The 17,860-nt window shown below is 32.6% G+C and overlaps 1 protein-coding gene across 1 annotated transcript; it reads left to right on the top strand.

Moving 5' to 3' along the window:
• Window positions 1–2,662: 2,662 nt before the first annotated feature.
• On the top strand, window positions 2,663–5,421 carry LOC149482951 (uncharacterized). Its single transcript, XM_089703559.1, has 4 exons — window positions 2,663–2,758; window positions 3,432–4,122; window positions 4,734–4,904; window positions 5,078–5,421. Exons 1-4 carry the CDS (start codon window positions 2,663–2,665, stop codon window positions 5,419–5,421), a joined length of 1,302 nt encoding a protein of 433 aa, XP_089559685.1.
• Window positions 5,422–17,860: the final 12,439 nt, after the last annotated feature.

The following is a 17,860-nucleotide window of genomic DNA, read 5'->3' as shown; positions in this document are numbered from 1 at the left end:
ATAAAAGATGGTTGTTAAAACAAAAAATAAGCCATAAGACAGCATCAAAACGTCTTTATAGCGATCGGATTCTTCTCTAATTGGCGTTGAGAAATAGTTGTAAAAAGTTGAAACGCATATAAATGAAATATTATAGGCGGAAAATTAGTTACTTTATGAATGCTTTATGATTATCTTTTTATATGGTATTTATGTAACTGTAAGTGCGGTCCGCTTTGTATTTGTATTGGAATGTCGAAGCATAGTTTTGGTTGGTATTTAAAACAACGAGGTTATCGTTAGTTTCTTACGATAAATTAGTACGAGTGAATGTAAATTTTTAGAATACAATGAATACCGGAATATTCAGATAGAGGCTCTATTAACAAACAATTTTCTTAAGACATTTATTTCAATGTGACAATATGAGATCAGTTGAATACCTGAAATACTGAATATGGTTTTTTGTGTTTTCAATACCTACTAATATCAAACAATAATAATTCTTTGAAATTTTATGTTTCTCTGTTTAATACCTACCTATGTAGGTAGGAATTGTATTGTTACTGTTTAAATTTCATGACCAATGTTGTTGAATGAATGAAAACCTGTTCAATACGATTATAAAGAAAAAAACAATTAAAATACATAGCACAAACTGCGCCCGTAACTTTTTGATCAAATTACATCTGTAGGAATCATGATAGCATGAATACTTATAGAAAATGGAACATAGAACACCCAAGTTCATCAATTTTAGTTTTGACACGCCATATTGTAATTGCTAATCATATCATACGCGTGCGAATCGCAGCGATATGATGAAATGGAACCGGAAGATATAAATCATTAGTCGGATCCCGGGATGCTTCAACATGTCACATTCGTGTTATGGCACTTCACACGGGCGGCGTTTTGATTTAGTTTTCGTGTTGAAATAGCTATAATATAGGTAGCTTTAAGATAGATTTTGCTAAGAATTGAGTTTGATTTGCTCTTGTGTATTAGTGTAAAATTATATTTATAAGCTATTTATTTTATATCGCACAAATGTCTTGAATAAAGGACTGGATGGCATAAAATTATAGCATTTTACCGTGTCCAAAACGATGGATCAAACAGCTCACCGCCAGAACAAAATATCTCATTGTTATTTGCCTATCTTTCTACTGAAATACAACTTCGTACGAGAGTTTCAGTTATAATATATCACTCTGAGCAAATGCCATCATTTATGTTAACGAAGTTTTTGCATTTGCCCTTTCGATGTTCCCTTAACCAATTGGAGCGGGATTTTCGTAGATTAGTTAAAGAATAAACGCTGGCTGTGTTATTTACACGCGTAACGCGTCATTTAAGCAATCCTACCTTACCTACAGCGATGTTTGTCACTCAAACGCCCGCCTTCATTCATCGCTTCTTTGGACGGGACAAAAAAAGCAAAAGTTCATTAGCATCCACTAATGTGATGATGCTCTTTTTAGCTCCATTGAATCAAGGGTTATCCCCTTCTATATTCAGTTCTTGGTTCAATATTTAAATAATGTATGTATAAGATAATGTTGGCAATATTGTCATTAAAAAATGCTCTATTGAATGACTTGCATAAAATTGTTGAATAGGAGAAGATAGTATATTGCGGTAATTTTTCATTATTATACACTAGGTTTCCGCCCGCGGCTTCGCCCGCGCAGTCAATGAAAAACCCGCATAGTTCCCGTTCCCGTGGGATATCCGGGATTGCATCATTTTCCCGGGATAAAAAGTAGCCTATGTCCTTTCTCGGGTATCAAAATATCTACATACCAAATTTCATGAAAATTGGTTCAGTAGTTTAAGCGTGATTGAGTAACAGACAGACAGACAGAGTTACTTTTGCATTTATAATATTAGTATGGATTGTCAAGCTATATTTGCGTACAATAATTCTAAAGCTCAAAATATTTGAAATTTTGAAACCAAGAAGGGAAACAATTATCGCTAATTATTTTAAAGAGTTAGGGATTACAAATTAGTTAGGAAATTCTACTTTATTTAAATTAGAGCTTAGTCTTTGCAATATTCGGATATTAATTAGTCTAAAAGAATTAGAAGAACTTCGTAACGAGAGCCTTGCCTAATCTTGATTATAATTGGATAAATTATTGTCACGAATTTTTCTAGTTTATTTCTTCTAGACTTGGTGTTTGTGTAACACGATCTTTCTTGACGTTTTGTAGTTTGCGCAATCTTATCGACCTATGTTAATGTGCTTTTTCACAGATTCTTTATATTATGTATGTTTCGTGATGTTAGTTTTCTTTCGTGGTAGCTAACCGACTTATACCTAAATAATGCATAACTAGATGACAATGACGTAAAATAAAAATATTATGAATTATTATTGCTAATTATACCTAGTTACTACCCTTTGATGAATACAATATTGATCACATTTATTTTATCAATAAAGAACAGTAATAACCATACGTCATACATAACCAAGCATTTAACATATTGTATGAATAGAAGTATTATATCCACGCAACACTCGCACGTGTCTGCAAGCTGGATAACGTGTAACAGAGCTTTTATTCCAGAATTTTCTATGACGTAACCAACTCGATTTAGGCGCGTGCCTAAAACGTGGTCCTCGTGACATGCGTACCAAGCAAGACAATCAGATAAAGGAATATGAAGCTGAATGCCGTATTATGCCCAAAAGCAACATTTGGAATTATATGTTGTGAGAGTAGCCTTGTATGGTATAAGTGTCATGCATTCTGTCAAAACTCTTACGGTACACACCTGTTGCTATTGTCGAAGCGTTTTTAAAATCACAAATTTGATTATATCATTATAACTGCCGTTACATCACTTGTAGTACTTTTGAAGAACACAGTGAACAACTATAATCAGTGATTAGACTCCGTATTGTGGCTAAAAACTAGAAGATTTATTTCACGCTTTGGCCGTTATTAATCTTATTGGAGGTAGGTGAATAATAATTTATAATTGGAACGACCTTCACCTTCACCTTCTGTCACTCGCATTTGGCATATGTCATATCTGAATGATATTTGTGCAAAGAGAACGGACTAGGGAGACGTAGTGTTGCCATACTAAGAAATTTTGCCCAATTTTGTGGAAAATCAATTTCTACCTGATATAAATTAACAATGGATTGCGGGAAGTGTAAGAAGAATATAAATGATAAAGATATGATAAAATGCAATTCTTGTGATATGTTTTTACATTATCAATGTGCTAATTTATCAGAAAGTGAATTTAAAAAAATACTTCCAATGAATAAAATTAAATGGAAATGTCTATTATGTAAGTCTAAAAAACAAGGATTGCTTAGTGGGTCTTCTTCCCCCAAAGAAAACAGTGCACCGACACAAATTCTCAATATGAACTCGCAAACGCTTATGCAGTATTTCGACGAAAAATTCGAAAGTTGGCAACAATAGTGGCGGGACGACCTCCATGCAGCAATTAGGGAAGTATCCTCATCATTTAAAAGTGATATAGAAAGGCTAGAGACGCGGTTACTGGAGTCGGAGCTACGTATTACGGAACTGGAGCAAGTAATAAGTACATCTAAATCTTTTAATCAGCCCGACTTGTCTCAGGAGAATACCCAACTTCGCGCTGACCTGAAACATCTTCAGTCCAAGCTCGATGATCTCGATCAAGCTTCCCGCAACTGTAACGTGGAAATTCAAAATGTGCCCGAGAAAAAGACTGAAAATCTCATTCACCTCTCCATTGAGATGGGTAAATTAATCGGCGTGAAAATTACTGAGACTGATTTAAGATCCGTGCATCGTGTGGCTCCCGGTTCTACTAGCAATCGTCCAAAAAATATCATTCTGCAACTTTCCTCCCGAAGACTACGTGACAATATAATAGCGGCGGCGCGGGCGCGCCGCACACTCACGGTCGCGGCGCTGCTCGGTACTCCAACATCTGCCGCCACCGCAGTCTCTCAAAGTGCGCGTTTCTATATAAATGAACATTTAACACTCAAGAACAAAATGTTATTTAGATCCGTTAGACAACATGCGCAAAATATGTCCTATAAATACGTGTGGGTAAAAAATGCTTGTATTCTTATACGGAAAACCGATGAATCTCGTGCTATTCATATAAAAGATATTTGTGATCTAGATAAAATAAAGTGACTATTATTGTTGAGATTAAGTCACACTCTTATAGAATATCGTTATTCATATTATGTACGTCTTACTAACCGGAAGCATGAAAACAAAATTCAAAAAAAGTATTGCAAATATTTCTGACATATTATATTATTTTTGTTTTAATAATGCAAACAAGTAAATTGTCCATATTTTACCAAAACTGTGGTGGCTTAAAAACAAAACTTAATGAATTAAAATTAAACTTACTTGCGGCTGATTACGATGTTGTAATATTGGTGGAGACATGGCTTTCCAATAGTATACTTGATTCGGAAATACTCGTTAATAATTATTCTATGTTTCGCCGAGATCGAAATCTTAGTATATTTAATAAAAAAGGCGGTGGGGGTGTTTTAATAATGGTTAAAAGTTCAATTAATGTCTTGAGGAGGTTTGATTTGGAGGCCGATAACCTAGAAGAATTATATTTACATTTTCCATCATACTCAGATTTGCTTTTATGTGCTTGTTATATTCCGCCAGTTTCTAGAAATAATATTTACGATAGATTTTTTTACAAACTCCATGACATCTATACAAATTGTACATTCAGTAATTTTCTTATAATAGGTGATTTTAATCTATCCTATCTCAAATGGTCATCGGACTGCCCCTCGTCGGACCCACTATCATGTGACACGGATACGGCTAAGTTATTATCATACACTATGTCCTACCTTAACTTAAAGCAATATAACACTATTACAAATGAGAATAATAAAATACTCGACCTTATTCTAAGTAATAATGTAGGAACTTCTGTTTGTGTTGCAGATGACCCGTTGCTTAACGTAGTTCCCCACCATCCACCCCTAGATACCATAGTGGAAATAGATACTCAACTCGAGCTTATGTGTAGCGCTCCCAAAACAAAACGAAACTTTTTTAAAGCTAACTATGATTTAATTAACCAGGATCTCTCGAATATAGATTTCCACGTAAGATTGTAGTGAAACTGAGGAACAAGATCATTAAAGATAACCTAATTAACAACTTCAGAAAATATAATAAAGCGAAGGGATTAACATCGAATGACCTTGGCTTTGAAGGTAACTCATTGAAAATATTTTTAAATGAGCATCTGACCATAGCTAATAAAATTTTACTAAACTCATGCAAGCAACGCGCCAAGGAGAGGAACATTAAATTTGTTTGGGTGAAAAACTGCACAATATATTTGCGAGTGAGTGAAAAATCCCCGGCCAAAGCTATTTCGTCTGAAGAGGACTTAAAAACTTTTTTAGAATCATCTTTTTAGTGTGCCCTTTGTATAATTACATTATCCGCATTGTAACGCAAATTTTAACTCATTTTAACACACATACATACACTTTTTACATTTACTCTAATTATCGAATACAGAACACAACTTTATTCACCTCTTTAATAATAATCAAAAATTTATTTATACTCTGCATAAAATTTCTAATTATCATAAATACAAAAGGTTTCGCACCCCTAATATTCATCGTACGATCGCAACATTCCACAACTTTGAATACTTTTTTCTCAAATACCCGCATTTCTCGCAATATTTTTTGTCACAAGAATTTATTTTTATATTTTAATGATTATTACGCAATTCAATTGTATAACATCATGTTACTTACCGTACATTACGTTACAATTTTATTCTATCGTTGTTTTGTATCTTTACTTACGCCTGTAAAGTTAACTTACATATTAAATAATTATAGGTACATTAATATATTGATTAAAATTTTTGACTATGTCTTAAAATGGCTTCGAAAAGTAGTTGTTTGAATATTTATTATCAGAATACTCGTGGTTTACGAACTAAGTTACCAGAATTGCATAAAAACATAGCATCAAGTAATTATGACATTATAATTATAACGGAAAGTTGGTTATGTGACAGTGTTTTGGACTCGGAAGTTTGTGACGCTCGCTACGACGTTTTTCGGTTCGATAGAAAAAAGAAAAATAAAGGTGGTGGTGTCTTATTGTGCGTTAAAAAATCGTTAATGGCATATGTTAATAATAATATACGGTGCGACGACGTAGAAAGTGTTTGGATCACAATTCCTGCGGAGGTTTTTAATAATCATTTTACTAAAAACGAAGGTGATTTTCAAATAATAGCCGTATATATTCCTCCAAACTCAGATTTACCTAACACGTTAATAAAGTTTAACCACGCCCTATTAACACTTTATGAAAATTACCCTAATAATACGTACTTAGTCGCTGGTGATTTTAACCTACCTTTTATTTCATGGAGTGATAACTTCACGTATAATTTAACTGGTAACAATAACTCTCAATGTTCGGAAGCTGCATTGGAACTTTTAAATATTATAAATTTAATGGGGGCGCGACAGTATAATTTCTCTCCAAACTGTTGTGGAAATATCCTAGATCTTATTTTTTCGAATTTATTAATAGAATGTAATAACATTGTGTGCTCCGATTCACTTGTTAATATAGACCGCTATCACTGGCCCCTAGTCATAACTATAAATGATATTTATATTAAACCTTTTAGACCTCATTTTATTAAATTAAAAAAATTCTTTAGTGCGAATTATGATGCAATAAATATTGAAATCAGCAAAGTTAATTGGGGTTCACTTCTAAATTCGGGTTCGGTCGATGAAGCTACTGCTTATTTTTATAGCGTATTGAATAATGTGATCGATAGGTTTGTACCAACAATAAAAATTTCATCACGCCATAGATATCCTAAATGGTACACTCCAGCTTTAATTAACATGATTAAAGAAAAATATAAATTTCATTCGCGATGGAAAACTCATAAAAATCCTAACGACTATGCGGCTTTTTCGTTACTTAGAACTAGAGTTAAAAAAATACAAAAAGAATCATATACGAGATACATTCAGCGTTGTCAAAATTCAATTAAATCCACGCCTAAGGAATTTTGGAAATACATAAACAACAAACGTAGTAACTGTACCTATCCTTGTAGTATGGTTTACCGGGATCGTAACTTAACGAATGGACATGACATCTGTTCAGCGTTTAGCGAATACTTCCAGTCTGTTTTTCAATCTGATAATCCTTTGGATTCTCTGCCCTCGGTATGTGAGTCTCCCTTTACTAACAATTTATTTACCATCGCCATAGAAGATAAGGATCTTAAGATGCTTTTCAAACAATTAGACGGTCGGAAAGGAGCGGGTTCTGACGGTATACCCGCAGTTTTTATCAAACGCTGTCATACTAGTCTTCTCGCTCCTTTACGTATTCTTTTCCAACGATCTATAGATGAAGGCATCTTTCCAAATTGCTGGAAAGAAGCATTAATAATACCTATTCATAAAAAAAATTCCAAAAAATGTATAACAAACTATAGAGGGATATCACTGCTGAATATATTCGCAAAAATGTTAGAAAAACTAGTATACCGACAGATTTATAACCACACTATCAGCTGTATTCCTTCCGAGCAACATGGATTTATTAAATCGCGCAATGTCGTAACTAATCTACTTGAATTAACACATTACATAAATAATAATATGAATAACCGTGTTCAGATCGACGTCATATACACAGATTTTGAGAAAGCTTTTGACAGGGTTAGCTACAATGTCTTAATGCGTAAACTTTTTGCAGCCGGAATACGGGGAAATCTTCTTAGGTGGACAGAATCATATATCCGAAACAGGTGTCAATCAGTCGTACTGGGAGGCTTTAAATCCAACTTCGTCGATGTAACCTCAGGAGTTCCTCAGGGTTCACATCTCGGTCCCTTATTATACAATTTATATTTATTCGATATTGTTAACTGCTTTTTGAATTCAAAATTCTTGTTGTATGCCGACGATAAAAAAATTTTTAGGAAAATAAACACATTAGAAGACTGCTTTTTACTTCAGGAAGACCTAAATAGACTCTCGAATTATTATAAAATTAATAAAATATCCGTAAATATCCAAAAATGTCAAAAAATATCATTCTCTCGTAATAAATCTATTATATCTTTCAACTACAAAATCTGCGATGAAATTATTCCGGCTGCTACAACTGTGAGGGACCTTGGTGTGATCCTTGATGAAAAACTTTCTTATAACATACACATTAATACAATAACCCAAAAGGCATATAAAAATCTAGGTTTTATTCTTCGCCAGGCAGATCCGTTTGATGATATCCTTTGTCTTAAAGTAATTTATTTTGCATATGTTCGCAGCATCCTCGAATTTGCTAGTGTCATTTGGCGTCCAATATATAAATGCCACATCGAGAAAATAGAAAGGCTTCAAAAGATTTTTATTAAAAAATTAAGTTTTAAAACTAAATATTTCTCAACAAATTACCCAGAGGCTTGTTTACACTTTAATATTAATACCTTAGAAGATAGAAGAAATCTTATTGATATGATGCTATTGCATGATATCGTAAGTAATAAGTTTGATTTCTTATCAGCGCTCTCAAACATCAACTTTTGCACACCTACTCAGAGAACTCGCCACACACCCCTATTCCATGTACCGGCTGTATCAACAAATTATCTTAAAAACACACCGTTTCTTAGAGTTCCCAACGTTTACAATAAAAAATTCTCATCTGTCGACATTTTCCACTTATCTCGCGCTAAATTTAAAACTGCGATCCTTGACTTGATTAATTTAGAATATAAAAAATAATTTGCATACTTAGTTGAACTATATCTACATTCAATGTACCCACTCATACCCACTCTCTTTCACCCACACACAACACACACATTCACACACACACACACACACACATACACACATACCTGTTTTGGGTTGAAATTTGCTATTTAATTATAATAACCAATTCCAATTTGTATAGTGTTAAGTACTTTAAGCACTGTTTTCTATTTTTGTCACTTAAGTTGAACTGATAATTGGTGTACCTTGTTATTGGCGTACTTAATTATTAATTTACTATTTATTGTATTATAAGCTGTAAGGTATCTTTTTATAAATAAAATAAAATAAATAAATAAATAGACTGGATATCGGAACTTAGTAGCCTCACTCCTGATGATGCGGTTGATCATTTCTATGATTATATGTATAAAATTATTGAGGAACATGTACCCCTAGTAAAAACTAAATCTAAACGTTATCCAGTGTGGTTTTCTAAAGGTTTAATTTCTACTTTAAGAAAGAAAGTTAAAGTTTGGACGCGTTGGAAAATCTATAAATCACTAAGAGACTATCAGGAATTCAATCTGCTTAGAAAGCGAGTAAAATTACTTATTAGGAATTGTTACGCCAAGTATATAGCTAACGTTGAATCATCACTTAAGGATAACATCAAATATTTCTGGAAATACACATCTGACTTAAAAGAAACCAACTCAGGTTATCCTAAAATCATGAAATTAGCAACCACTTCATCTTGCGATCCCAGCGTAATTTGCGAAATGTTCTCCAACTACTTTCAATCTGTATTTGAACCTGTTACCCCTGGAGCATACAATGCCATTGAACTCTTAGACAATAATAGTATACTAAATTTGCATCATATAAACTTAAATAAGACTGAAATATACAAAGCATTAAAGGATATCGATCCTAATAAAGGCTCAGGACCTGATAATATTAGTCCCATATTTTTAAGAAATGTAAGTGGAAGTATATCTTTGCCATTACAAATAATATTTAATAATTGTTTAAAAACAGGAATTTTTCCGAATAAGTGGAAGAAAGTTTTTATAACCCCTATTTTTAAATCTGGGTCCAAAAATGATATTGCAAATTATCGTCCAATATCTATACTGTCAGCAATTCCAAAAGTATTTGAAAGATTGGTTCACGGTCGAATATCCTCTAGTCTTAAACATTTTATTATTGCAGAACAACATGGCTTTGTAAGAGGCAGGTCCACTTTGTCAAATCTGCTTGAATTCACTAACTATGTTTTTACAGGTTTGGATAAGAAGTGTCAAATAGAAACCATCTACACTGATTTTAAAAAAGCATTTGACAAAGTGGATCACTTGTTGCTTTTAAAAAAATTGTCCTACAATGGCATAAAAGGCAATCATTTCCGTTGGTTTTCTTCATATTTACAAAATCGTGTCCAGGTGGTAGTAATGAACGGTTTTACATCTTCTCCAGTAGTTGTAACATCTGGTATTCCTCAAGGATCTATTCTCGGCCCTTTGCTCTTCACTATATTTATTAATGATATATCCAGTTGCTTTATTCACTCAAAATTTCTTTTATATGCCGACGACTTAAAAATATATTTTTCCATTTCAAATAATAATGACATTCGTCTTATACAAGAAGACCTTGATAGGTTAGGCGAATACTGCAAAAACAACAAGCTATACCTATCTTATAATAAATGCAAACATGTCCGTTTTACTAAAAATATAAATATTATTCCATCAAAATTTAAACTAGGAGAACACATTCTTGATACCGACTCTTCTATTCGTGATTTAGGCGTCTACCTTGATGCTAAACTCACAATGAACGTACATATTGACTACATATTGAATAAAGCTTACCGTATGTTGGGTTTCATCACCCGAATTACTAAGAATTTCAGACGAAAGGATACATTTATTTGCCTCTACCAATCATTAGTTAGATCACACCTCGATTATGTATCTCCTATATGGAATCCATTTTATAATTGCTATATAAATAAATTGGAAATGATACAGAAGAAGTTTCTGCGCACACTTAACTATCGCTTATGCTCTCCCAGATGCTCATACAATCAACTCTTAGAAAAATATAACATGATGTCCTTGTCCAACAGACGTTCAGTAACTGATGCTGTCACTTTAAGAAGCATTTGTGTGGGTGAAATTGATTCTCCGAACTTACTAGCCGACTTGTCCTTTCGTGTGCCTTCGCGACCAACTCGTTCCAAATGTCTTTTCCACATACAACATACCAGAACCAACGCAGGACTACGCGCGCCACTTCACAGAATGTGTGTCTTACACAATGACAAACTAAATGAAATAGATCTGTTTTCATGCTCCCGATATAGTTTCAAATGTTCAATAAACCAATTATATGTATAAACCTTTAACTTTGAATAAGTACATGCTTAAATTATGCTTATGCTTATGCTTAAATTAATGCTTTTTCTCCCGGTTTAATATTTCAGAAGTCTGTATTGGTTTTAAATATTTGGCTACCTTGCAACAGATAATAATTGTATTGTGTTTTTTTTTTCTTTTACTTTTTCTATTTATGTTCACTGTGAGACGTAGAGGAAACAATTGTTAATGTTATTATTGATTATGTCATTAATTTATGTATACCCCTTTAATTGTTTCTGTAAGATCTCCAAATAAATAAATAAATAAATAAATAAGTAGCTATGAGCTAAGGTTCTAATAGGCTGATATACGGAGACGATTAAAACACAAGCTATAGGTAGTAAAATAGTTCTATGAATGAAGAAATGAAAGCTGTTTCTATTAGATACTTAAATATTATTAATCCCGTGATAAGTGCTAATATCACTCATTATAATGAATGCATTTTGTTGTTTTAGCATTTCCGTAAGTTAAATAGTTCACGTGACGTCGAACACGTAAAGTTAAAGAATAAAATTATCTCCGTGATATTTGGCAGAGACGAAAAAACTATTGTTTTTGAAGAAATGGTGAAAATTTAAAATTCCTATTTTAGTAAATCTCTTTAAATACCTTACCTAAGCTTTCACCCATTTCTATTTTCAATAAAAAAATAATAGATGTGAATCACCTCTTCATAGTTTGATTACGTAGACTTTTTCGATTGAAACTTTTAAATTTTGTTTGAAATTTAATAAAAAAGTTTCAACTCTAACAATAATCTCATAAGCCATAATGCTTTACGCTTCATGAGAATTGCAATTTCATATTTTGCAAATTTATAACACGACTTAACTATGCACCCCGGCATATTAGCATTGACAAATTCCATCTCACTAAGGAGGTTTATAAAAAATGATTCAATTAATCAAACAGACACGGCATGACGCTGAAGATTTTCACGAATTGACGACATTATTACTCTTCCCTTGTAAGAACTCATTGGAAGGCGTATTTCAATTTCACCTAATGCAAATTTAATACGACCCCTAAAGCTCTCGAAGGGTAGAAAATCGAGTTTCTTTGTTTACCCTCTTTATGTTTCCCTAACGGCTGTTTTTGTGAAAAAATACACGTGATTGCCGAGTCTGCGACCTAATTACTATTCTTTGGGGCGGTGCTAAATTGTCAGCTATTAATCTTGATTAATTAAAGTTTCCAGGCGAGGCACCCTCACTGAAACTAAGTTGAATAAACAATGCGGAATTTGAATGTAGTTTGTTGTATGAGACACCGTGATAATTATTACTACTAACGAACATTCTTATTGAGCTGTTCAGTGACATTCTATTTTATGTTCTAATTGAATTTTATTCAGATAATTCTATTTAGATGTGGTTGGATAAAGGATTAATTTTAACGTAATAAGATTTGGATTTACATATTTTTTTTGTTTAATATTGAAGACAGGTAGAAAGCTCTACATGTTCAAAGAAATTACGTCTCTACAAGTTTCAAATTTAACTATTTACCATTGTATTTCTTACATTTATAACATATTTTTGTATTTCTTTATAGATCTTGATAAAAGCATACAACTTTAGAGTGCTAAACATTTTATAACTTATTCAATACTTTTTACTTGATTATATCAGACCTACCCTACAAACGAATGGGTTAAACTAAACATATTATTCAATTAAAGAACTTCCGCCATTTCGTGGTGTCAGTTAAAAATTACATGTTACTTATAAAATGAACGCAGATGGAATGTTGTTACCCTAATCTATACTAATATTATAAAGCTGAAGAGTTTGTTTGTTTGTTTGAACGAGCTAATTTCGGGAACTACTGGTCCGATTTGAAAAATTCTTTCGGTGTTAGATAGCTCATTTATCGAGGAAGGCTATAGGCTAATTCCAACCTATCAATCGTCTCGCTAAGTTCAATAGGAGCGGATCAATGCGGGTGAAACCACGCGGCACAGCTAGTATTCAAATATAACAATACAACGCGAGAATATCTGTACCTAGCTTTAACCAGTTCGTACTTAACTGTAGTAAAAATAAATCAATAAGAATTAAAACACTGCAGAACTTGTATTAACTGGTACACAATAGCCAGACATTATGATGTTATTTATTTGTGTATAGCGTATGTAATCTCTTTGTAAGGCTATAGTCGAAGCAGGAAACACTACCGAAGATATGGGGACGGTGTGTGCTGTGAAAGTATGGAGATGACTTAAAGTTTTGCTTTTATTTAGATTTTTTTAATGTTGTGTATAATTTACTCGATAGAGACATACATGTCTTTAAATAGATTAAGATCAATTGGATTGAACGTTCACAACTTTTATATATTGTATTTTTTAAGTTTTAAAGGAACACCCTATGTAAATCTATTATAGGGGAAAGTTAGAGATCGATTACGTTCGTATTAAAAATTTTAAGCACGAGTACCTACAGAAAAAAGGTATCTCCTATCAACTTTTGGTAAATATTTTATTGTAATTTTACACAGGCGAACAATGTATAAGTTTTTATATAGAGGTTATGTATATCTTACCATATTCTATCTATCGTATTTTATGAGATTGCATATCCTTCAAAATAATCGTTATCGTTATAATACAATAGACAGTAGAACGCTGTTTTTTTTGCCAAGGTCAACTCCATCCCTCCAGCCAGTTTAAACATGTAGGTACCACGGGCGAAGCCGGGGCGGACCGCTAGTAATATTATAAGTAGAGATTGTAAGTAAACGCGCAATTATACGTATCAAAATTCATAGCGATTCCAAGTTTAAATTTATTCGCAAACTTCTCCATACAAATTTAGCTTAACCCTCTAACGTTTCCAAACAGGGATTGTATCTGCATTGTCAGGCTCTTATTGCGGGTATATAATGATGTCAACACATTACGGGCGTGCTCGAGTACCTAATAGACTCAGGCGATGTTTATTTGATACTAACCCGTTCGCTGCTACAATTGTTCATTTGGAGGTATACGAGTGCTTACGTTTTATGTACTACTTTGATACGAATTTGATGTTATAACGTAACCCACGTTATATTTTATGTAATATCGTTAAGGGCCCTTAGTAGGTGAAAACGGAAAAATGGACTGTTTTCTATGAGCTATAATTGAAAATATTGAAGTTTTTTCGCACTGAAATTTCTAATATGTATTACAGAACGTATGTGTGATGGGATGACTGTTTCCAAAACACGATTGTAAAAATTTTGCTCGATAAAAAAAATTCCTGAAGTTACCTCTAAAATATCATATAAATTCTCATTACAACTGTATTTTACGATAATAATTCGTATAAAATCACAAATACATAGGTATTTACCTTCTCGATTTCGTGACTGTTTTAGATTTAGAAAATACTAAATATTTTCATTCACTTTTTGATAAAAATGTGAATGGCGCTTAAGATTTTCAGTTTCGAGCACGTTGATTCCATACTAAACGCGGACCCCCTCACCGCTTACCTCAGGCCCGAATAGCTGAATTTTCGCTGACCGCCTAACCCCCCTTAAATACGAGATGAGACACAAACTTGTAAGACTGAATATTGTTGTTGACTGAAAATGTGGTACGTTTCGTACGATATAATTTAAATAATGTCATTTTTATAATATAATCAATAGCTAAAAAATTAGAAGATAAATTCTTCAACTGTGCTTTACTTATATTATAAAGCACATTTGAAGAATTTATCTTCTAAATTTTTAATAACAAGTTTCTATCGTTATCTCAGATTTCTATGAGTCATGAACCTTTATTTGCGTTTAATTCAACTTCAGTTAAAATTATGATTTCACACCCTTCTCTGAAGGTTATCTAAATTCGTTTCACACTATGTAAAACAAAACGCAAATGTGGGAAATGTTAAGATACAATAACAAAGGAATCCTCCTTAAAATGGCTAATCCCAGATTAGGATTATCACTTATCAACCTGAGGAAGGTAAGTCAGGTGAATCATCAGTGTGAGAACTAAATATTGAAAAAAACAATTGCGTTTCAAAGAAGTGCTAATGGAGGGTTAGATTAGGCTTTCTACAAAGTGTTTACGTAACACCGGATGCAGTGTAAGGGTTAACATTTAGTTTGAACGAAATTATAGTCGGTTTTATTAATAGACCGGGAGATACTGACACAAAATTTCGAGTCATTTGTAACAGGATGGCGGTTCTACAGGGTTCTTAGTACGCAATGACAAAAAGAAAAATGATGGTGTGAACGCTGGTACCGGCGGCTTAGTCGCGTGGGCGTTAGTCGAACTCGTCGGAAAATAGCGAAAGTCAAACGATTTGTAACAGTATGGCACTTATTTTTCCTGTAAGTTTGAGGATCGACGAATATAAATACAAAATTTCAAAGATCTAGGTGTTGGAAATCTTAACATATATAAATTAATAATAAATTTATTTTTCAAGTATGACAGCACTTTTTCCCCCTACTAGAAGTATGGCAAATATAATAATGGTCACATTTTATCAAATACTCTCCAAAAAGCCAAATGCAATACTGGTACAAAAAGATAGGCGAAATAAAAAAAATTTGCAGATTTTCGGCGGTATGGCGACCATTTGGAATCGTCCGAAAAGTATGGCATGGCGATTTTCGTAAATGGCTGCACGACGATGGTTACCTGTGCAAAAGTTAGCTTGGTACAAATGGTTGAATAATTGTTTTTTTTAAATCAACACATTCGCGTCGGTATGGCGGGCTGTAAGTCATACCGGAAAAGTATGGCATGACACTACCGCCTACTTCTTTTTTATGGGCTATCGGTAAATTCTAAAATTTTTGTGTTACAAATCGTTTGACTTTCGCTATTTTTCCGACGAGTTCGACTAACGCCCACGCGACTAACCCACCGGTACCAGCGTTCACACCATCATTTTTCTTTTTGTCATTGCGTACTAAGACCCCTGTAGAACCGCCATCCTGTTACAAATGACTCGAAATTTTGTGTCAGTATCTCCCGGTCTATAACTTTCTACGGCATTAAGTGAATGTGGATTTGTTTATTACTATGTTAGTTTGACGTTTTAATGTCTGTTGTAAATGTAATTTTAATTTGATTAGATAAGAATCGTCGCTATTAAATTGAGATTATTTCGGGAGCAAAAATATAAATACGAAACGTTTTTTGTTTTTTAATGAAAGAAAAATTACATTCTTTCATTAAAAAACAAAAAGCTCTTAATTTAAAGCTTTCGAGTCTTAATTTATTAAACATGTAATTTACTACCACAAATAACTGTGAATGTTTTAAGCGACATTTTGGGTCAACTTTATTTGTATTTCACATTTGTAAGATAACATTTAATTAATTGTATCTCGTCACGAAATGAGGTTACATGAACGAAATTGGTGTTTAATTAATGCACTAATTTGCTTATAACCTGTTTAAATTCTACTTTCTTTTCTTATATTTTGCCGAAATTTTGTCACTGATGTTGTTTTGTTTTCTTAAAAATATAATTAGTACGATAATTATTATATAATATATAGTTATTTTGATTGAGATTGTCGTTTAAAGTGAATAATCTACATGAAATCAGGCCAACTACGCAATTTTTTAACAATAGAAAACTAATTGAAGAGATTGAGAATAGAAAATATTATCTATCAATATAAAATCTTGAAATACAACCAAATACTAATTTCAATGGTTTCTAGCGTTTCAATAATATAAATTTGCGCTTTTCACACATAACTATTTAGTTTCAAAATAAAGTAAAGAAACCTAAAACTGTGCAACGTATAAAAACAAGTAATAAACAGTATCAACAGAAATTAAATTCAACTAGCCCAAACATTTCCTATTATAGTACATATTATAATATCATGCGTCCAACCGTAGAATCTTAACAATTTAACTTCGCAATATTCTCTTTGTATTATCCACATATGGTATTCAAATACATCTAGTAATAAAGTCTGCTTTTCAAGATTTTATGAAATTATAATATGAAAATTACGTGTATTTGACTTATTGTAATATATTGCGTTATTATGATATTTTTGTTTGTTTCAGGTTCTTACTCATTATGAAAATAATTTAAAAGCTTAGGTTTAATAATGGCGTTATGTAAAATGCAAATGAATAAATCGCGTGTAAATTTAGAGAATTCGCTTTGTTGAGTTTTATTGTGTTTTTGTTAGAATTGTGTTTGTACAACTCTTGATTCTATATCATTTTAAAATTTTATTATGTTTTCATAACTTTATAAAGGTCGGCATGTGTTTATGTGATCATGACTAAAGAGTCTCTTTTGTAGATACCTGTTGTTATTGGCTCTACATATTTAATTATGTGTACGAAAATTTTAATTAATCGATAATAATCGGATTTTTTATATAGGTATAGTATATTGATCAGTGATTTAATTAACGTGTACTTTGTCTCACGTCAGGTATATAGCTTTAGGTATATATTTTAACACAAGATGGCGCTGCGTCAACGATTCGCATCATATTCTATATTGTTAAGAATTTTTTCCTATCCATATTATAGTCATATATTTAAAATTATATAGCAAAAATAGCAAGGTGTTGTAGTTAAACATTGAGCAGCGTTTATATTTTACCATTAGACAACACATCTGCATTTCCCATTACAAAAATATTCCAGAAAAGCGCTTCGTAACAAAGAAATCTAAAA

Source organism: Colias philodice, chromosome 14, assembly GCF_061535455.1.
Source record: "Colias philodice isolate Cphi_HAF_F1 chromosome 14, ilColPhil1 Martin Lab GWU primary, whole genome shotgun sequence".
Lineage (NCBI taxonomy): Eukaryota > Metazoa > Arthropoda > Insecta > Lepidoptera > Pieridae > Colias > Colias philodice.
Note: the sequence above shows the minus strand (reverse complement) of the source record. Positions and strands in the feature narration are given on the sequence as shown.